The sequence below is a fragment of the Ovis canadensis genome, chromosome 3 (assembly GCF_042477335.2).
Source record: "Ovis canadensis isolate MfBH-ARS-UI-01 breed Bighorn chromosome 3, ARS-UI_OviCan_v2, whole genome shotgun sequence".
Classification (NCBI taxonomy): Eukaryota; Metazoa; Chordata; class Mammalia; order Artiodactyla; family Bovidae; genus Ovis; species Ovis canadensis.
In genome coordinates, this window is record NC_091247.1 from 70,452,855 (window position 1) to 70,476,490 (window position 23,636).

Below are 23,636 nucleotides of genomic sequence, written 5' to 3' on the forward strand. Positions count from 1 at the left end.
AGGAAGCAACTCTATAAATCAGCGGGAAGGAGCCATCCAGACTTTGCCCTGCCGAACCATTTCTGGGCGATGATTAGACAGGTTCTCATAGATGATATACTGTGTGCAGAAGTGCTGATCAGAATCAGGTTTGGCATGGTATGCGACTGTATTGATGGTTAGAGTCACATCACTGTCTGGCTTGGGCTTTCTAATGAGGATCTGGCCCCCACCGGCTGCAACAAGCTTAATAAGGTTGTCCTTTGGATGGTGTTTGAAGGTTCCCCCAAATATAAGTAGCATCCATCAGACAGCTTTGGCAACAGCTGTTCTCTGTTGAACCTGCTTTTCTGTGGTCCTTCAGGAATTTCATACTTTCTTGCCTGTTCACATTCTTTGCTTTATAGACATACTTTCACCCATTCAAATGTTAGGATCCAGTATCCACTGAGAATTCCAAGCATACATTTCAGGGTGCTTTGAACTGTATCACCAGGAACAATGAGATGAGTTACTGTACTGTCAAACTCAGCACATTTTTTAGCCTTAAGAATCGTTGCAATCTCCAGAAATGAGCAAGAATGGAGTAGTGACTCCTGAAAAGACAGTCTCTGCAAACTATCTTCCGTCCAAGAAATCCTTGCCATCAGGTTGTAATGGGAAGCTTGGGCATCACGATAGAATTTTCAGTCCTGTTTCTAAGAGATGCAGAAGCAGCAGTCAGAGCACTGGTGGAAACTCTGTTAAGCAAACAGTGCTCTCAGAAAACAGGCCATTGCCTGGTTGTTCTTTACCACCTTCGAACAAACTTAAAGTTGGTGATACGTTAAGGAGGAAAAGCCGTACTATGTTGGTTGAATCCATTAGCCTTTCACCAGGTACGCCGCCTTCTACACTGAACAGTCCAAATTACAGATGAATGATGTGTAGTCCCTCAGCAACAAAGCTGTGGCCCATTAGCCTTACAGCTGTGAAGAGAAATCATCGAGGAGAGACTTTGCTCCATATTGCTTCAATTAAGGGCGACATCCCTTCTGTTGAATACCTGTTACAAAGTGGAAGTGACCCAAATGTTAAGAATCATGCTGGGTGGACACCATTGCATGAAACCTGCAATCACGGGCACCTGAAGGTGGTGGAATTGCTGCTCCAGCACAAGGCGTTGGTGAACACCACTGAAGAATGGGCATGTGGACATTGTCAAGCTGTTACTCACCTATGGAGCCTCCAGGGAGGCAGTCAACATATTTGGTCTGCAGCGGGTGGATTATGCAGACAGTAAAAATATGAAATCGCTGTTGCTGCTACCGGAGAAGAAGGAATCATCATCAACTAGCCATTGCTCAGTAGTAAACACTGGTCAGCGTTGGGATGGGCCTCTTGCACTTATAGGCAGTGGACTTTCTTCCGAACAACAGAAAATGCTCAGTGAGCTTGCAACGATTCTTAAGGCTAAAAAATGTGCTGAGTTTGACAGTACAGTAACTCTTGAAAGTGTCCTGAATTTGTATTGTCCAATCACTAGCCTAGTGTGGATCTTGAACTCTTTGCATGAGGCTAGTTTGATTGAGGTACTCAAATTTTCATTTAATTTTAATTAATCAGATTTAAGTAGCCACGTATGGCTGCTGGCTTCTGCATTGGAGAGTGCAGCTCTTTGTACATCCTTAAATGAGCTATGGTCCTCTTCTGTCTTTGAAATGTTGGTCCTCTTTGCAATAGTATGTAGTACTAGGTGGGTCCCATGTAGAGAGGTGAGGGAACAAAGAAAACACCAGCTTATCCTGTCCTTTGCTTATCAGTGGGATGGTAGAAATTGCAACTGAATTTCCCTCATTACTCTCAGTTGATTAGGTGATTATCAGACTTATGCTCCAAACCGTCTAAAGAAGTGTCTTTAGGTCTGTGAAAACTTTGACAGGAAGTGGAAGGACCAAAAAAAAAAAAGCATAAAGGTTCTGTGTTAATAAGCATCTGCCTACCTATTGACCCAATTCTGTTTTTTGGAAGAAAGAAAAATTGGGCAAGTGAATGACTGTTCATGAGGAGGTGACCATGCAAAGAAAGAGGATTATGGGCTTTGAATTCCTTTTTTGAATGGGAAATAGTGTATATGTTTGTAAGACAGATCAGTTATGGCTGTGGAGGAGGAAAGTTAAACATAAGCATTTATTAAACTAATAAAGCGGATTTGTGGGTGATTATCATGGAGGAAATAATTCGGACAGTAAATTGGGGAAACCTGAGAGTCTGCACTCTCATTGTGAAGGGGACCTGAATATGCAGTTCTCGTGGTGCTGGTGATGGTTGTTGCAGTTAATTGGGTTGTTGGTCAGAAGGATTGATTCTGCATAGGGGACAGACTCACCTTAGGGCACATGGAGTGTTGGTGACCAGTAAGAGAAGTTTAATCAGAGGTCTGAATAATTGAGGTAATTTTAATTATGGCCTAATTCCTCATGATTGAAAAGCTAATAACCTTCTGAGTATCCAGTTTGTATAGTTTGTTAAGAAGAGAAGTTGACCAGTAGTTTATCAGGAAGGAGGTAAGGGGACTGAGGGAGGGAAGAAGGAACATTTATTGAGCACTTACTGTATTTACTTATATTAATTATTTAGTCAAAATGAAAACCCCTAGGTAAGTAGATTCTTCTTATTTTGTAAGTGTGAGTGAGGGAATAACTTGCTCATAGCTGGGCAGAGTGCCTGACTACACAGTCTGTGTTCTTTCCATTACAGTTAGGACACCATTATGATCCTGAATTATAATTCAGATGTGTCTGAGACATCTGAGCATTTTTGTGAGATGAACCAATACATGGCAGATTTGGGGGTAGAATTAATGGTTTTCAGGTGGAGATTTTTATTTGCATGACTGGGAGGTAGGGGAGCTTTTGGGAAACATGGGTATTGAAGAACAGCCTGGAATTCATATTTGAGCCCTGTAGTGAGAGGAGCTGAAAGCAGAAGGTGAAGGACCTATTTCTGTGAGCGGCTCTGAGAGGCACAGGGTTATTAGTGGCCCTACTCTGTAGGAGGCTTAGGGACAGAACATATTGAAGGTTAGGGTACAGGGCATCTTCTCCAAGGGTGCTCAGACATACAGCATGTTACCTCTACAGTGGGACTGCAGGGAAACCAGCAGTACTTTGGCATCTCGCATATTCAGAATTGGGAGATAAGCCTACGGCCTAGGTGACATTCTCATTGGCACTATGCCAGTTATAAACTTCAAATGGCCTTTACAACTGTGAACCACCAGGAAGGTGTCTCAGAGCAGATGACAGGTTTAGGAGACTAGAAGTCTTTGTGGGGGTAGAATTTGTTAGGTAATGCAGTTTCTATACTATGCAGGTGGGGCCATGAGCTGGTGAAAAATACTAAAAACTTTTATTGTGAAGCATTTAAAATGTATTTGAACAGAGAATATAGTGAACTCCTGTGTAATGCCAGCCAGTTATAGCTGTTATCAACTTGTTTCTTCTGTAACCCCAATGTCAAGATTTGAAATTTTAGTTTACAGTTAACATGACTTGACTTGTACCCAAGTTAATGAGTCCCAAAGGAACTCAGAACAAAGACAGTGTTACGTTTTGTTTTTTTATTCATATCTCGACTACTTTCAAAGAGAATTTGAGGTAACTGATGCTTAAGGTAAGAGTAAACATTACACATCTACCCGGATGGGTAAAAAAGGAAAGATTGAAAATGCCGAGTGTTTATGAGGATGTGGACCAACCGGAAGATAGAATGGTGGGAGTGTGGATTTGTTTCAGCCACTTTGAGAAACTGTTTGGAAGAATTTACTAAAGCTAAATATGTACATATCTTCTGTCCCAACAGTTCCGTCCTTAGGAATATATCCAAAAGTAATGTGTATCAGTGTTCACTAAAAGTGACATGTACTAGAATATTCTTCTTGTTGCACACTCTTTAACAGCCCCAGACAGAAAGCTATCCAAATAGCATCTACCAGCAATAGAACGGGTAAATAGTGTTCTGTTTACACAAGGAAATGGTACACAGCAACCAAAAGGAGTGATCGGCAACTGGAGGCAATAATATTGAAAAATCTTATAATGTTGAACCAGAGAAACTAGATATAATAGCGTTCAGATCTTCCTCAACTTAGGAAAGGGTTACATCCCAGTAAACCCACTGTAAGCTGAAAATGTTGTAAGTTAAAAATCCGCTTAATACATGTAGCCTACCAGACATCATTGCCTAGTCTAGCCTACCTTAAATGTGCTCATAACATGTTCAGTAGCCTACATTGTGCCTTTCATTAGGCACAAACATCTTACACAAAGCTTATGTTATAATTTAAAGTGTTAAATGTCTCATGTAATTTATTGAAACTATACTGAAAGTGAAAGACAGAATGGTTGCAAGTGTGTCATTTGTTTATCCTCGTGATTTGGTGGCTGGCTGATGGGGAGCTGCAGCTTGCTGCCACTGTCCAGTGTTGTGAGAGATGGTTATACCGCATGTTGCTAGCCCAGGAAAATATCAAAATTCAAAGTGCAGTTTCTTCTGAATGTGTCTCCCTTTTACATTATCTTAAAGTCAAAAAATTGTTGTTGAACCATCTTAAGTTGGGGACTGTATTTTCTGGCTCTTTACAGAAAGTTTGCTGACTCCTATTCTTTTTAATATTACTGGGACTAGTTGAGGGAGTCCTAACTAATAGCTGGGAAGCCTGGTCTCCAGTCTGATAGGCATTAGCTCTGTGACATTGGGCAGATCTCTCAACTCCTCAAGATTTATGTTCCGAACAAGCAGGTGATGAGCTGTGCTCCTAAAAGTTGCTACAAATTCATTTTTCCTTTAAAAAAAAAAAAGCAAAAACACCTAACTTTTTGTCAAGGCTTACAAAATTTCACGTCTTTCTACCTTTGTTGCTTTATTTCCTCTCCTGACAATCTTATTATTCCTTACATATACTCAGCTCTTCTACCTCACTGCCTTTATACTTCCTATTTCCTGTTTGGAGTACTCATCTTCCACTTTTTTGCATGCTTACTGCTTCTTGTCTGTCATTTCTCTGTTCAGACGTTTCTGTATCAAAGAATAATGTCTGTCTCATTTTCTACCATGGTATTCTCCCAACCAAGTACTAACCAGGTCCGAACCTGCTTAGCTTCCAAGATCAGACCATAGCATTCTCAAACTCAGTTACTGCCTGTTACTTTACCTAGTAAGTTTCACTTGGTTTTTCCCCATAAAAAGAAATTTCACAGTTACTTTTGTCAGAATTTATTTTATCAGTGTGCTAACTTACTATCAGTCCCACTAGAATAGAAGTTCCATGAAGGCAACTACTTTGTAGGTTGGTTGCTTTCTATGCCTCTCGTGCTTATTACTGTCTTTGGCACGGTTGAATGATTGGATTAACTATTTACTATTGCTGAGTCTTAAAGGACATGGTAAAATGGCCAGTTTTCTTTTGAATGCAAATAAGAGCCCTGGACTGGAATAGGTCAGTTTTCATTCCAATCCCAAAGAAAGGCAATGCCAAAGAATGCTCAAACTACCACACAGTTGCACTCATCTCTCATGCTAGTAAAGTAATGCTCAAAATTCTCTAGGTTTCAGCAATACGTGAACCGTGAACTTCCAGATGTTCAAGCTGGATTTAGAAAAGGTAAAGGAATGAGAGATCAAACTGCCAATATCCGTTGGATTATTGAAAAAACAAGAGAGTTCCAGAAAAACATCTATTTCTACTTTATTGACTATGCCAAAGCCTTTGACTGTGTGGATCATGATAAACTGTGGAAAATTCCGAAAGAGATGAGAATACCAGACCACCTGACCTGCCTCTTAAGAAACCTGTATGCAGGTCAGGAAGCAACAGTTAGAACTGGACATGGAAAAATAGACTGGTTCCAAATAGGAAAAGGAGTATGTCAAGGCTGTATGTTGTCACCGTGCTTATTTAACTTCTATGCAGATTACATCATGAGAAACGCTGGGCTAGATGAAGCACAAGCTGGAATCAAGATTGCCGGGAGAAATATCAATAACCTCAGATATGCAGATGATACCACCCTTATGGCAGAAAATGAAGAAGAACTAAAGAGCCTCGTGATGAAAGTGAAAGAAGAGAGTGAAAAAGTTGGCTTAAAGCTCAGCATTCAGAAAACTAATATCATGGCATCTGGTTCCATCACTTCATGGGAAATAGACGGGGAAACAGTGGAAACAGTGTCACACTTTATTTTGGGGGGCTCCAAAATCACTGCAGATGGTGATTGCAGCCATGAAATTAAGACTCCTTGGAAGGAAAGTTATGACCAACCTAGATAGCATATTGAAAAACAGAGACATTACTTTGTCAACAAAGGTCCATCTAGTCAAGGCTATGGTTTTTCCATTGGTCATGTATGGATGTGAGAGTTGGACTGTGAAGAAAGCTGAGCACCGAAGAATTGATGCTTTTGAACTGTGGTGTTGGAGAAGACTCTTGCAAGTCCCTTGGACTGCAAGGAGATCCAACCAGTCCATCCTAAAGGAAATCGTTCCTGAACATTCATTGGAAGGACTGTTGCTGAAGCTGAAACTTCAATACTTTGGTTACCTGATGCCAAGAACTGACTCATTTGAAAAGACCCTGATGCTGGACGACAGATGATGAGATGGTTGGATGGCATCACCGACTCAATGGACATGATTTTGGGTAAACTCCGGGAGTTGGTGATAGACAGGGAGGCCTGGTGTGCTGCGGTTTATGGGGTCGCAAAGAGTCGGAAGTGATTGAGTAACTGAACTGAACTGAACTGGAGAGCCCTGGAAAAAAATTAAACTATTATTATAGCTAAGTTGATTTCAGTGGCTTGTTGTTTGCACCCCCTTTTATAATCATTTAAGTTCTTCCACAGAGCTGTCAAGTATGTTTATATAATCATCCTTAACTTACATATAATGTGAAGTCTTAAGAGTAGTGACTATTTCCAAAACACTGTAGTTTGCTGATTTTCTGGGATCTGTAAGTGAATATGGCTTTTGTTTTTGTTTTTAAAATCAAATTTTGTAAAATTTCAGGCATTATTTCTTCAAATATATTTTTTTGCTGCCTGATTCTTATTCTTTTCTCCTTCTGGGACTCCAGTTAATGTATGGTGCACTGTTTGATGTTGTCCACAGGGTGCTGATATACAGTTGGTTTTCCTTTAGTGTTTTTTTTCCTCTTTCGTTTCTTTAGATTAGATGATTTATATTAATGTCTTCAAGGTCATCAACTCTTCTACTATCTCTGATCTTTCAAGCACATCCATTTCTTTTTTCAGTTGTAGAATTTCCATTTGGTTCTTCTTTTTCTTTTTTTAAGTTTTTTTCCTCTGCTCAGTTTCTCTCTCTAGGCTCCCTGTATACCATAGATATTAACCTATTTTTATAGTACCTGCTTTAGTTAATCTGTTCAATCCAGAATCTGGACCGTTTTGGGGTTAGTTTCTCCTTACTACTTTCTGACTTGTATACTGGACATTGTGGATAGTATTTCATAGAGACTTGAATTTTGTTATTCTCTGAGGAATAATTATTTATTTTCTTTTTTTAAATAATAGATTATTTACTGGCTTATCACCTTAAATATGTTTAGGTTTGATTTTATGCTCTATTGAGATCATATTTTCCAGTCTAACTTCCCAGAGGACTCAACTCTCATCCTCTGCCTCCATTCTGATCAGAGCTTATTTTAGGCTTTGTTAGAGAAGGTCTAGAGTAGTCCTTAGTCTTAGATGTGGTCTTTATTCCGAGGGCTCTGCCTTTTGGATTTCTTAGATAGATGCCCGGAGTGTTAATGAGGTGTTGAAGTAGCAAGCCATGTGGTTTCACCGCTCTGACTGGGCCGGAACTCCTAGGAGTTCCGTTGCCCCTCAGCACTGTTTGTCTTCTGGCTGTCTGTTGCATTCTTAACTCTTTAGCAGTTCTCTGGTAAGATTCATCTTCTTTGCACATGTGTAACCCGGACCTTAGGCAAGGATTCTTGGCAAACTTCCACCGTGGGATTCCCCCCTGCACAGTTCTCTTTTTTCTTGGGCTTTGCCCCACCAATTCAACTGCTTAAACTCTGATCTCTTCCTCAGCTCAGCAGACTGCTGCAGTCTCCTGGGCTGTTTCCTCTTCTTGGAGTATTCTTTCTTCAACCTTTCTCTTTTTATGCCTGGACTTCAGCTCACTGCCCCATAATCCAGAAATGTCCCCAGGCAGATGGCTGGGGTCATCATGGGTCTCCACTCATGATTTCCTCCCCTTTCTTTAGGAGTCATAGTCTTTTGCCCATGGTTTAATACTAGGAAAAGTTGTTCTCTGTTTTCTACTGTTACACTGGCTAGTTTAGTGCCGTTATGTTGTATCAAGAAACACAATTCTGTAACCTGTTCTGTTTGGAGAGGAATGAATTCTTAAAAAGAGAAAATCTCATTTTATTTTAGATATTTATTTTTCATTCACCTAGTCAATGCTTATTTGTTGTCTGTCTTCTGTCTGCGATTGGCCTTGAGCACGTAAGGGGAAGGGGACCCAGTTTCTGTCCTCAAGAAGCGTAGTTTTCTTATGATAAAGAGGAACAAATTTTAAGTTCAAGTTTGGGTATTTTTTTAAAATTAACTTTTATTGAAGCATAATACACTTGGTCATGGAATGGTTCCCACTGCCCCTCCAGCTTGTTAAGTTGTTATATAAGGATAAAAAGTTACTCAATTCTTCCAAAGGAGAGGCGTTGATGGTAGTGTTACCAGCCAGGGTTCTTGGCCTCCTTAACCAATAGAAGTTGATCAGAGGCCAGACTAGAAATTCAAGCAAGGCTTTATTGGAACCCTGCTATAGCAGTGGGAGTGAGAACAAACAACAGGTTCCCTTGCTCATTTCCCAAGTTGGGGTGAGCGTGTTCCTTATGTGGGGTGAGGGTAGGAGTGTCAGGAGAGTTTGGGCCAGAGGAATGGCTTAGGTGGCTTGCCAGCGTTTTATGTGGTGTTGTGTGCAGGCCCCCGACCCCCGTTTGCTCTAGGCGCTTCAGAAGTGGCATTTGGGTTTTTTAGTCTCTTGTCTAGAATTTGCTCCATCTGTGCATGCATACAGTTCTTTTTAGTACCATACAATTTCTTGCTATTTTGTTGATCGAGGAGATGTTTGTCCAGGTGCAAGCATGGTAACAGGTCTTAGGTCTCAGCCTGTCTTAGTAGGGTATAAGCTCTAAATACACTTTTCTAAACCACTATTTCTTAATTATTACCCATTAGTCAACCAGTTGCTTTGTTTTGAAATAATTAGCAAAAGGTATAAAAATACTACTTTGCCACTGAGAAATTTTTTCGCTAGACATGCAGAAATCAGATATCTTAGTGTATTTATGATACTAAAATTTTTCTCTCTGACTTCTGTACTGTATTTAATAATACAAATTTTTTTGACTTTCATTTTTAGAAGGTCAGCCTAATTCATGGAAACAATCTTATTTTCACTCTGTTTCATATATCACCACTGACAACCTGATAATCTTCAACTTAAGGTCTTGACTGTAGAGTGATTTTTGCCAGCAGTCACTGATAATGATGTATGAATTGGATATGAAACAGATTTATTTCCTTTTCTCTCCTGACCTCCACCCCCAAATAGGTTGATTTTAGTTGATTATAGAAAAATAACTTAGCTTGAAAAACTTTCTTTGCCTGATAAAATGTCCTTGAATATTAACTTAGAAATAAGAGAAGTTAGGTTAAACTACTTCAGTGATACTATCTCAACCAAGGTGTTTGAATATCTGAAACCTTCCAGTATAAGAGAATTCTTGATTAAAGAACTTCTTTATCCTTATGAGGGAAATTTAAGGATTTTATCTTCCCATTGTTTCATGTATATTACCATTTTTCAAGTGTGGTCCTTTGTCCGAATGTCTAGTGCCTTTTTAACTTTTCACTGAGACTTATTGATTCTAACTTCCTGCCTCCTACAACAGTAGAAGATATAGAATAACTGTATGCTTGAAATGAAATTAAAAATTTTCTTTTTCAAAATTCTTTTCACATCATCAGGCACACAGATCAGAGCTTCCTATATACATCTCTGCTATCCTTGTAGGTACTGATATTTCTTCACAGTTACAATTCTAAAAAGTTAGTGTGATAGCCTAATACCACAGCATTCACAGTGTACATAATTTGCTAATGGTGTATGTGTGTACTTATTTTGTTAATGTCTAACTATCTCTGGCATTCTATTTTTTCATTAACTCCTTTAGAATTGCCCAACTTCATAACAAAATTTTTTGGTGGATAATATTGTAGAAAGTTCAGCCCCACTGTTTGTTGTATCAAGTTAATAGCATTATACCTGTGTCCATCCTCATTAGGTAGGGTTCATAAACTGTCACATGTGCATGATATTAGACTACACATATCCTGTGCTAATATTAAGTTAGATATGTGGAAAAAAGTAGCATAATGTAATTAGTAAAAGGGCACATAATTTTTAGGTCTCTATCGGCATGCAAACTCTTCCTTCAAATAATCTATTGTAGTGGCAACTTGAGAGTCATTCATTTCATTTACTGTAGTGAAATAATATGCATTTCTTTAACAACCCTCCTAAGTTTGTCTGGAGTCCCGTTTTAGTTCAAATAAGCAGGGTTCTACTAAATTTTCATTGGTTGATAAAAGAACATCATTGTAACAAAGATTGTTATTATGCTAAAAATATCTAAAGTACAGACTTAGAGTATTATGCTTTCAGTTTGCTTGTCAGTTACTGTTGTCATTTTTGATGAAAGGGTAATAGTAGCCAACATTTCAATTCTTTTGAGTCTGTTTCTCCAGACTGATGCTGTTTCTTCTTACCTGTTCATCCCATGCCCCTTCCAGTTGCATTTTAACAAAATAGAAACATATTGTCTCCATTATCAGAGAGAATAAATGTTTGGCTCTTTGCTTCCATTTCCTCTATATCTTTTAAGATACAATTAAAAATAATTTTGTGGGTGTCCCAAAAGAGTATATATATTAATGGATTTGGGTTGAGATAATTGTGATAAATGTTTTATTCTTGAACAAGGAGTACACATATGTTTTGATTTGTTGATAGGAATGGTCACAGTATTGTGAGTTCTGGGCTGGATAAATGATGGAAACATCACCAAAGTGCCCAGTTGTACAAACATGCCTTTTTATTGACGATAATTTTTTTAACTGCTGTATTGCAGCTGTTGAAAATGGACAGATAGATGTGTTAAGGCTGCTGCTTCAATATGGAGCAAATGTTAATGGATCCCACTCTATGTGTGGATGGAACGCCTTGCACCAGGCTACTTTTCAGGTAAACTCTGCATTTATTATTTCATTTCCATGTAAATTGTGTGTTTTACCCTTTTAAAATGATAATTCTATACAGTCTTTGCTTCCTACTTGCCTGTGATTTATGGTGGTTAGTGCAGTACAGAAAGGCAGTCTAAATGGTAATGATCGTTCTGAATAAGCCTGCTGCTCTAGTAGTTCTAGAAGCTTTGGGCTGCAGGGATTAGGTAAGTTTTTCAAATGTTGGTAGCATAGGTAAGAGGCCGTCAGAATATTTGGGATATATAAGTTGATAGTGAGCAATGGCTTATTATATTTATAGCACTTTGTTTAGATAACTGTGATAATACCTTAGTGCTTGGGCTTGCAGACTAATTATGCAGGATTTTATAAGGATTCTAATTCCTAGAGATCATTGTTTTATCTGTTTATGTTTAATGGGTTAGCTTAAGGTACAGAATAATGATTAACACTTTCTTCCCATCACCCAAAACACTTTTAAAAAAGAGTTTTCCTTTAGTGAGGGTAAAAAGCATATATACACACAACAATAAAAAGAGAGAGATCTTCTATTTTCTTTGTTTTCTCTTATTTAAAATATGAATCTGTGCCTTAGGAAAATGCTGAGATCATAAAATTGCTTCTTAAAAAAGGAGCAAACAAGGAATGCCAGGATGACTTTGGAATCACACCTTTATTTGTGGCTGCTCAGTATGGCAAGCTAGAAAGCTTGAGCATACTTATATCATCGGGTAAGACTAATCCGTTAGCCTTTGCACTATTAAGATCATGAGTTTAATGCTGTATCTTCCTAGGAAGAGTAATTCTTAACTAAATATAAATCAGGTTCTGAAATTTATTGTCTTAAGTTAGTGGTAAATAAGAGAACGTACAAGTTAATTTGTAAGCCTGGTTACTAAGTCTCTATTAACTAACATAATACAATGTGCAACTACTAACTTACCTCAGCAGAACTTTAATGATCTATTGCTAAAGCAGGTTTATTGGCAAGTTGAATGATGGGGCTGTCCTTCATTATAGCTACCTGAACTGTTCCAACTTTCTCGGGTACATGACTAATATAATCTTAATTAATCTTTTAGATAGCTATTTTGTACATTAACCCTCTGACTTGTGTATTTTGGTTAATTGTGTGATATTTAAATGGGTTTATTTCAAAGCCTGTTTACACTATTATGTTAATAAATAGCAACATAAACCTGCTTAAAAGTTTTTCAGTGACAGCCATTACATATTCAGCATTGTCAGAGAAGATGGTGTTGAGGTGGAATGCTTATTACTCTATGTGACATTTCTGTGACCAGAAACATTTGTTATATAAGGGCTTTTCAGTTCTTCTGACACCATTGCTGTGCACAGTGCTAACCTGACAAAGCATGGATAGTCCAGAGCAGATGGGAGAGACACCAGAGTTGCCACCACACGATTTTTTTTTAATACCTAGGCTTTTCACATATCTTCTATAATATCTAAACTTTTAATAAATTACCAAAACAAAGTTTATTTAGAGCACATATTTTCTTATTTCTGCTTTCTCCTTATAAACCTTGAAATACTCAAGTTGACATAGTAAACAACAGAAACAAGCATTTGTTAAGTGTAAAATTAAGATATGTTACAAATATCAGGTCTATAAATCTTTAGAGTTGAAATAATCCCTAAAATCATTTATTCAAGCATGTGCTTTGTTGTTGTATTAAGAATCCCAGACTCCGAGCTGTTTAAGTGACGTGCCAAAGATCTATAATAGACGCTATTCACTGGTGGAATCGGGACTCAGACACGGGACTCTGATTTCTCATCTTCCTCCTTCTGTGCTGTACCTTCCCACGGACTGTCATGATGCATTTTATGACTTCCAGTCCCCAAAGTTCCAATTGTTAGTGTGTAACTAATACTTAGAATGAAATAGGTTAAATTGCAGCTTAGTGACTCTCTCCTCATGCTGGGCCTGTCTCCTGGAACACTAAGCACCTGTTTGCTTGTTTTTTTTTTTTTTTCCTTCTCTCTGAATAGTTATAAATAGCAAGTTGAAAAGGTATATAGGTATGTTTATAATGTAACTATACATGTTTCTAACTCTTTAAAATGACTTTCAGTGAATTCTTCCTCATTTCCCCAACTTTCTTTACCTGAAATTTTACAAAGATTGATTCCTTATACATTCCACCAGTGAATAGTGTCTATTATAGATCTTTGGCACGTCACTTAAACAGCTCGGAGTCTGGGATTTTTAATACAACAACAACATTATACATTTTTTATACATTAAAATTGTCAATCAAAACAAAACATTGCTTAAAAAAGAAAGTTAAGTAGGTTTCTTTTTTGACGTAATCTTTCCTCAGCTATAGTGTTCATTTCTTTCTAATGCTGACAGTAGGTGAAGCATCCGCCTTGTGCAAGTCAAGAAGATTCAATGTATCTAGACGTGTTGAATACCCAGTTGGAATTTCTGACCATTCAGTGAATTCTGACTTACTGTTTGTATTTTGCATTGTTCTTACCCATTTCAGGGCTTTGGTTTATTCAAGGTATATTTATGAAACATCCTTTTAAATAAAAAATTGTCTTCCCCCTTGAGGATGATGATTTTTCCACTGAGGTGTGTTCCAGAAATTTAAAAATTTTCATGATCATGTATTAACACACATAGTTAGCATACTTAGCACATTATTTGTCAATGAGAAAAGTTTGAGGAAGTCTGCTATTTATGAAACCTTCACAGAAATTGAGGTCACTAAACTTTTTCACATCTTTATACATTTGCTTCTAAATAATTGATTAGATTTATGCTTAAAAATTCAGCTTAGAAACACATTTAAATAGAGCTTTTTCCTTTTATTGTGGGCTCTGTTCATCACACACTGGTCATGAAGAAATGGGATGTAATGGAGAGTATAGTCAACATTAGTTTAAAATCATAGCCCCTGTGTATATCATATCTGCTGGAATTTTTTTCACCACTCAGCCTGAATCAATTAGTGGCATCTATAAAGTCTCATAATTTAGATTTTTTTCTTATTCTTTCAGTAATGATCAGAAATATTATCCATATTTGATGATTTGCAGTTTTTAAAAAATGATTGCTTATTAGACCCTCAGAGTGTTTGTTGGAGGAAGGGTTGGAATGAAATGAATCCTTCATAGAGTAAAATTGATATTTTAGCTTAAAAATGAATTCTAAAATATTAATCTTTAAGCAAAAACAATTTAAATGATTACCAATAAGAAATTGAAAATGAATGTTTCAACAACAGTATCCATTAAGGAGGAAAATCTGTTGTACTATGAAAGCCCTTTTAAGGCAGCTGCTTTGAATTGTTTGTTGATCATCTTTTTAATTTTTGCATTAAAGAGGGTTATATGTTAAATGTTTTATTTTAGGTGCAAATGTCAATTGTCAAGCCTTGGACAAAGCTACTCCCTTGTTCATTGCTGCTCAAGAGGGCCACACAGAATGTGTGGAGCTTTTGCTCTCCAGTGGGGCAGATCCTGATCTTTACTGTAATGAGGACAATTGGCAGCTACCTATACATGCAGCTGCACAGATGGGCCATACAAAGTAAGTGCTAAAAATGAAAAGTAAAAATGGTCTCATAATTCAGAGGTAGTAAGAAATTAGATCTTCTGGACCAGCCCCTTTACCTCCAGGCATAATCTTTGGTGTTCCCTTCTCTACTGATGTGCTCGATGGTTAGGTCCACCCCACATCTGTCTGCCATGCCATTCCCTGCAGTTCTTAGTCTTGCAGTTCCTTAGAGTGAGGCAGAGTGGCCCAGGAGACCTTCTCAGGGTGTTAAATCTTCCCTCTGACTTGCTTAAGCGACTATTCCACTCCGTTCCAGTTTTATCCTAGACATCTTGAAGTACTGATCTGATGACTTTTTTCAACGTACTTATATTACCTCCCTGACCCCAGAAAGGTTTTGGATTTGTGATCTCTGTTGGAGTTCTTTTTCGTTGGGTCTAGGCAGTCCTCCACATCTTGAACTCTTTGACTGGACTTCTCTTTGTCTGATTTCAAATTCAACCTGGTACTTTATCCTGCCTCTGTTACTCTTCTTCCCTAGCCAGAAATTCAAATGAAATTTTTGGAGAGAGAGAGACTTAAAGAAAGTTGAAACTCCCTGAAATTGGGAGTTCTAAGAATCTTCAGTTCAGTTCAGAACCTGGTTTTACCTTGAGAATATGGCAGCCTATCTTAATATAGATTGGTACCAAACAGTTTTTAAAAATATATATTTAAAGGTTTTAGAGTCTTATTACTGCAGTAGTAATTTTTATAGCTATTGTATTATTTAATTTAAAAAGTAATACTGAAATGGTCTTGTCTTTAGTATTTAATATGTTTGTATAGTAGAAAAGCAGATGTTGTAATTGGGTTATTATGCCACTAGGTGTCATGGTATTTTACTGTTTTCTTAAACATATTTGTAATCTTGCTTGTGCCTTGTTGAAGAGTTTCGTCATGGACCGGAAGGCCTGGCATGCTGCAATCCGTGGGGTTGCAAAGAGTCGGACACAACTGAGCGACTGAACTGAACTGAAGAGTATATTTTTTCGAACTCACTTAAAAATTTTTAACCCATTTATTACGTGTAAGAGACACTCGACAGGTTCTTTATTTTAGCAAAATACTTAGGTTTAAAAATTTGATGTTTTTCTTAACTCTTGATATTTTATTTAATCATAAATCTACAGTTATACGCTGAGCTTTAAATTGATATCAGAACCCTCTTGAGAATTTGCCCTTATTTCTCAATTTTGAGATTTCTGTTGGTCACTGATGATTTTCCTCTTAGTAAATATAGGTTCTCCCTAAATATTGCTATCTTAGTCCTATTTTACCTAAGGAAAAGTGGCAAGGAGAAAGAATGTTATAAAGATACTTTGGTGTAGCTCTGCTTTTCTTTTCCCAGAAAGAGGAGAATTTCTGGCTTATATTATCCTTATAGTGTAGGATAGTCCTTTCTCTCCAGCTGAGTGCCAGAGGTAAGTCTACAAATAATCTAAGAACTTTTTAATGATTTTTGTTTAGAACTTTCTCTAGTTAGCAACCAGTCTTTTAAATAAATCTGCCATAACACATAAAAGAGCTCATCTTCTTTTCTGAGAATAGAATATTTTAGCAGAAATTCTGATTTCTTCCTGATGTAAATACTGTTCATTTCATGTCTCTCATCATCCTAAAAAATTCTTATTAATTAGAAAAGTAAAACTTGGTTGCTACTTTACAAAGGAAAATAATTTATTGTCTTGATATAAGTTTGTATTTAGTGTAATGGAGTTTTAAATAATTTATTATATCCTAAAACATCTCATATAAAATTTTAATTTTGGGGACTTGAGTAGTGGTAAATAATTAGTAAAAAAATAAAAAAGGACAATATGTTACCTATTTACTTTTATAGGAACATTATTTAGTTGTTTCAAATACGTTTAAGGGCCTTCTTATTAAGCAATAGTAATAAGCATTTTGGAGTATGTAGCTTGTAATAATTTATTGTACATAGAAAGTACACTGAAGACAGACCAGTCAATGGGTGCCTCAAAATATGTCTTGTAGAAATGTCTACAATTATGTACAAATAGAAACATACTCCTGAACTTGTGTATTTGCAGAATCTTGGACTTGTTAATACCACTCACCAACCGGGTTTGTGACACAGGGCCAAACAAAGTGAGTCCTGTGTACTCAGCAGTGTTTGGAGGGCACGAGGAGTGCCTGGAAATGTTGCTCCAGTCTGGCTACAGCCCAGATGCCCAGATGTGCCTTGTTTTTGGATTCAGTTCTCCCTTGTGTATGGCTTTCCAAAAAGAGTATGTATATCTACTTTACTTTGTGTTTCCAAATGACTTTCTTTTGTGATAAAATAGCATGTCTTAGAGCTAAATTGGGAACTTAAAAACAGAAAAACAGACAAAAACAAAAGCCTCTATGATGTACCTTTGATTGTTTCACTAATCAAACTATAACAAAAACAAGGTGATGATGTCAGGTTTTTTTCCTTTCCTCTTCGGAGCTGGATATTATTTTTTGGTGTAGCAGTTTTAGGGGATATATTTAATGTATTAAAGTAAATGCAGGAATTCTCTGATGTCTTTGATCTTCAAAACGCTTCAAGAATTAAAACAAAGTTTAAGTTATATAGTGATTAAGGCCTGAGGATTTAATGTTTAACATGGTGACTATAATGGACAACACTGAATTATAGAATTGAAATTTGCTGAGAGTAGAACTTAAATGCTCTCAAAAAGATAATTATATGAGGCGATGAATGTTTCCATGATGTATATGTGTATCAAATCATCACATTTTATACTTTAAATATCTTGCAATCTTATTTGTCAATTATACCTCAGTAAAACTGAGATAAAAAGATAAAAAAGATTTTAAAATTTGTCAAGTATTGTATTGAGTGTGTTTCAGGTTATTTGTCATTTGAAATTTATATTTATAAGACTTGTTATGAATCTAAAATAAAACTATAGTTTTATTGATATTACAGCACTTTTAATGTATTTGGTATATAGCATTTATATCTGTAGGTCACACTAATTAAATTTAAAAATTTTAATGTTTCTTTTGCTAATCTACCATGATCCTGTGAGTAGAATAAATGAAGAATTATTGATAGATTATTGATTAGCTTCTGGCCAAACTAGACAAGATTTGTTTATCAGACTCGTAAGGTTTTAAAATAGAATAAATTTAAAAAGGCTATATGTAAGAAAAGCCATATTGAGTAAAATCTGTGGTCCAACCAATAGTAAAATAAGTTGTGCAGCTAGAAGCTGTTATTTTTAATAATGCAAAAGAGGTTTGTGGGCTGATGTCAAATTTCATTGGCTTTCCTAAATTCACCATTATGGATAGCTAGCTATGACTTAAAAATTTATCGAGAACTTATTTGCTAAACTTTTCTTTCTCTACCATCTCTTAACATTTGCTGTGTAAAATAGTGGTTCATTTTTATTTGTTCTGAACTTAAGCCTCTGGGTACACACTGTACTCTGAGTATTGTAGTTTTGGTTAATCTGAGTATCTGGGATCCACTCTGCATAACTTTCATGATTTCATAGTTCACTATATAGTTTCTTTGGTTTTATCTTTCTAAATAGGAGGCCTAGTTAGTTTAGTTTGCCTCACTAGGGCTGTACTGTTGACTTTAGTTGATTCAGTTGTCATTATATATATGTCTCCATTTTTTTTTATTATTAGATCAGAATTGAACATTTTTTTATTTGATAAGAACATAATAGTTTTGTATAGTTGTATGTCTTTATGTCCAGCATACCAATAATCTGTTTTAGCCTTCATCTTAGTTTTTGGAGGAACGATATTTTTGGTTCTTCTGTCATAGCACCTTACCTCATAGCTCATCGTCTTATAAGTGTAGTTTGAATTAAACATGTTAAACCATAGCAGTGCTCCTATTAACACCAAAATACCTTAAAATGAATGCTTTTCTGACCTGAAGAATTAGGTAGAATAGAACCCTCTGGGACATGGTATGAGGGAAATCCTGGAGAAAGAGAGCTGGAGAAAAGGTTTTTTTAATTCTGTGTACAAACCTACATATGTCCAGAACCCATCCAACCTTTGAATGCATGGGATGGAAATTATTGACAACAAGATTTGAACTATCACCCAAGTCTCAGGTCTGAGTGGCACATTTCATGGGGCCAGACTCAAAGCGGCATAGCAAAGGCTTGAGAACTGAATTTGCATTGGAATAACTATCTGTAGAGGTGAAAAAGAAATTGTAGTCTAAACCTAACTAGGTTATATACCTGCTAAAGCAAACAAACACAATCAGTATTATGGTCAAAGAATTATAGCAGGACCCAGGGCCCAGAGTCTACACATAGCATTACTATTCATAATATCCAGGATACAGTCTAAAATTACTTGACAGAACCAGAAAAATATGACCCATTTTAGAGGGAAAAGACAATTAACTTGTGTCAACCCTGAGATGATACAGATGTTGGAAATATCAAATAATTGTAAATAACTGTTGTTATGAGGTAAACACACTTGAAATAAATGGAAAGGTAGATATTTTCAGCTTAGAAGTTAAAATTAGAACCAAATGGACTGAAAAGTGTAATATCTGAAGTGAAAAGTTAGCTGTATGAGCTTCATAGTGGAATGGAATTGACAGCGGAAAGAGTCAGTTACCTTGCAGACAGACCAATATAAAGTTTCCAAACAGAAGAACAGAGAAAAGGAAGATTGGGGGGACAGAAAAGAACAGAGCCTCAGGGACCTGAGGGACAATTTCATCAGTGTTGACATTCATGTCATTAGGATCCAGAAGAGAGGAGAAGGAGATTGTGACCGATAATGGACAAACACATCCCAACATTAGATAAGGACACAAGTTTATAGATTTAAGAAGCTAAGTAAACTAAATAGGAGAAGCTCAAACAAAAGCATGCTTACAAAATAATCAAACTGCTGGAAACTTAAAGAAGTAACAGTGTGGTTTATGGTGGTCTTTGGTCACAGACATAAGCTATTAGACTTCGTTTTTTACTTTTCTTGGCAATGTTGCTATGTGAAATGGCCCTATATATCATAACTGAAATCTTTTTTAGTGACTTTAAAAGGACTTGCCATGTATTTTCTTCCATGTGGGAACTTATAATTGGACCAAATGTATTTTTAACTAGTAAGGTAGGTTTTCAGTAAGAAAACTCGCTGGAAAATGCTATTCGTTAGTCCATAGGGAAAAAGCCGAAAACATCAGAATATCTCTTTGATGAGGGTACATTCTCTCAGTCTCTACAGTTTATTTTTTATTTGTTTGCCAGAGCCATGGCAGTAGACTTAATTTTGAAACATCTTTGCCATTATTTACCCACCCGGTGGGAAATTTAATTGAAAGGGAAACATTTCCCAAGAGACTAAGGCTAAGAGATGGTAGCTTTATTATCACATATGCTCACATTTAATATTTGTATATACATATAGTGCACTGCACAGTGTCTGGCACATCAGAAGAAAACATCAAGGTTAATTCTCTTCTTCATTTCTGGAGAAGACATGTCTTTTGCCATTCTCTGTTTATCTAAAAATAGCATCAATTAAATTTTTAGTCTTTGTAATACATTTACATAAGCTAATGTCAGGTTCTTAGTTTGCATGTAATCGCTGTACATATAGTGGGAAAATCATTTGATTATTTTGATATTCAGTGTAAAGCTGATCAAGCAAGAAAACTGTCAATTCTCCCAGTAGATTTTGTTTTAGTATTTCAAGAGGGTAACATAGACAGTGCCTGGGGAAAGAAATTGAAAAATTTTGTTAATTTTTAAATTTCTTTCAATATGCATCTGAAAATTTGAGTTCTCTGGGTTACATACTTAAAATTATTTAAATTAGAATTACCTTTGTAAAGGACAATTGACTAATTTTGTTTAAAAATAGCTTTTGTTCTGTTTCTTCTTAAGACATTTATGAATTTTCTGTATTATATTTACTGATTATGAATAAGAATTTGAGTTTTGGTCACAAAAATAATACCAGGGAACTTGGAAAACTGTTTTCCAAAATTAGTTATTAGATATTTGAATTTTCAGATATTTGGTAATAGATAATATGTTGAGTGGTATAAATTTTTTTCTAACATGATCACAATAGTAAAAAATGTTTATCAGTTTTCACAATCAATAACCAGACCAAAAATAAGAAAAATTACAATTGCAAGCCATAATGGAAACATGATTAACCTAACAGTATAAAATAATTACATACAGTTTGGGGAATTAAGTAGAGTGATATGGTACGTGGAAGTGCATACATGCACATGTTTTCATCCCCCCACCCCCAGCCAGTCTGTGTTTTTCATTGGTGCATTTAATCCATTTACATTTAAAATAATTATCAATACATATGATCCTATTCAGAGAAGGCAGTGGCAACCCACTCCAGTACTCTTGCCTGGAAAATCCTATGGACAGAGGAGCCTGGTAGGCTGCAGTCCATGGGGTCACTAAGAGGTGGATACGACTGTGTGACTTCACTTTTACTTTTCACTTTCATGCATTGGAGAAGGAAATGGCAACCCACTCCAGTGTTCTTGTCTGGAGAATCCTGGGGACGGGGGAGCCTGGTGGGCTGCTGTCTATGGGGTTGCACACAGTCGGACACGACTGAAGTGACTTAGCATCCGCAGCAGCATGATCCTTTTATGGTTTTCTAATTTGTTTCAAGTTTATTTTGTGTAGATCTTTTCCTCCTTTTGTGTTTCCTGCCTAGAGAAGTTCCTTTAGCATTTGTTGTAAAGCTGGTTTGGTGTTACTGAATTCTCTTAACTTTGCTTGTCTCTTAACAAAAGCTTGTCTGTAAAGCTTTTGATTTCTCCATCAAATCTGAACTAGAGTCTTGCTGAATAGAATATTCTTGGTTGCAGGTTCTTTCCTCATCACTTTAAAATATATTGTGCCATTCCCTACTGGCTTGTAGAGTTTCTGTTGAGAAATCAGCTGATAACCTATGGGAGTTCCCTTATATGTTATTTGTCGTTTGTCCCTTGTTGCTTCTAATATTTTTGTCTTTAATTTTCACCAGTTTGATTACTATGTGTCTTGGTGTGTTCCTCCTTGGGTTTATTCTGCCTGGGACTCTTTGTGCTTCTTGAACGTGGTTGACTATTTCCTTTCCCAATTAGGCAAGTTTTCAGCTATTATCTCTTCAAATATTTTCTCAGATCCTCTCTCTCTCTTCTCCTTCTGGGACCCTATAATGCAAATGTCGGTGCCTTTAGTGTTGTCTTAGAGGTCTCTTAGGTTGTCCTCATATATATATATTTTCATCCTTTTTTAAATATTCTGTTTTGTGGCAGTGATTTCCACCATTCTGTCTTCCCAGTCACTTATCTGTTCTTCTGCCTCAGTTATTCTGCTCTTGATTCCTTCCAGTGTATTGTTCATCTGTTTGTTCTTTAGTTCTTCTAGGTCTTTGGTAAGCATTTCTTGCATCTTCTCCATTCTGTTTCCAAGATCCTGGGTCATCTTCACTGTCATTATTCTGAATTCTTTTCCTGGAAGGTTGCTTATCTCTGTTTTATTTAATTGCTTTTCTGAGATTTTATCTTATTCCTTCATCTGGGACATGATCCTCTGCCTTTTCATTTTGCTTAACTTTCTGTGATATGGTTTTCATTCTGGTGACTGTGGGATTTTCTTGGCTTCTTCTGTCTGCCTTGTGGTGGATGAGGTGTCTTGTTGTGGTTTCTCCTTTGTCTTTGGACATGGGGTATCTTTTTTTGGTGAGTTCCAGTGTCCTGTCAGTAGTTGCTCAATGGCTAGTTGCAGTTTCAGTGCTCTGCTATCTGGAATTGATCTCCGGTGTTGTTTTGTTTTATTTTGGCTCTGCTGAGTCTTTGCTGCTGAGTGGGCATTTCTCTAGTTACAGGGAGCGAGGCTACTCCTCTTTGTGGTATGTGGTCTTCTCCTTTCGGTATCTTTTGTTGTTGTGGAGCACGGGCTCTAGGGCACAGGGCTTCAGTAGTTGTGGCACGTGGGTTCAGTAGTTGCAGTTCCTGAGCTCTAGAGCTCAATAGTTGTGGTGCATGGGCTTAGTTGTTTCATGGTATGTGAGATCTTCCTGGACCAGGGATTGAACCCGCATCTGCATTGGCAGGCAGATTTCTTTACCACTGATCCATCAGGGAAGTCTGTGGTATGAGTTTTGAAATTTTATTTTTATAGTAACAGTGTGTTGTTATAGTAATGTTGGTTTGGTATAAGATCATTGTATAAAAGATTTAATCAACACTTACCTGACTTTAGTTATTAATGAGTCAAAAACTTTTTTTAAGTTATTTTAATTGGAGGATAATTACTTTACAATATTGTGGTGGTTTTTGCCATACATTGACATGAATCAGCCATGAGTACACATGTATCCCTGCATCTTGAACCTCCCTCCCTCCTCCCTCCCCACTGCATCCCTCTGGATTGTCCCAGAGCACCAGTTTGGGGTACCCTGCTTCATGTATTGAACTTGCAATAGTCATGTATTTTATATATGGTAATATACATGTTTCAATGCTATTCTCTCAAATCATCCCACCCTCGCCTTCTTCCACACAGTCCAAAAGTCTGTTCTTTACATCTGTGTCTCTTTTGCTGTCTTGCATATAGGATCATCATTAACGTCTTTCTAAATTCCGTATATATGTGTTAATATACTGTATTGGTGTTTCTGATTCATTTCACTCTGTATTATAGGCTCCAGTTTCACCCACTTCATTAGAACTGACTCACATGTGTTCTTTTTCTTGGCTGAGTAAAACTCCATTGTGTTTACGTACCTTACCTGTTTTTCTG

At 36.8% G+C, this 23,636-nt stretch overlaps 1 protein-coding gene and 1 pseudogene across 3 annotated transcripts in view; one reads left to right on the forward strand and one right to left on the reverse strand.

Moving 5' to 3' along the window:
* The window catches only part of ASB3 (ankyrin repeat and SOCS box containing 3), a 107,006-nt gene that overhangs the window by 57,614 nt on the left and 25,756 nt on the right, over positions 1-23,636 (forward strand). For all 3 annotated transcript variants that reach the window (XM_069583339.1, XM_069583340.1, XM_069583338.1), the window contains 4 exons: positions 11,180-11,292; positions 11,887-12,022; positions 14,679-14,856; positions 16,917-17,114. In XM_069583339.1, coding sequence (XP_069439440.1) covers positions 11,180-11,292; positions 11,887-12,022; positions 14,679-14,856; positions 16,917-17,114 — 625 coding nt within the window. The remainder of the gene's footprint in view (positions 1-11,179; positions 11,293-11,886; positions 12,023-14,678; positions 14,857-16,916; positions 17,115-23,636) is intronic.
* Positions 19-626, reverse strand: LOC138435162 (BRCA1-associated RING domain protein 1 pseudogene; annotated as a pseudogene).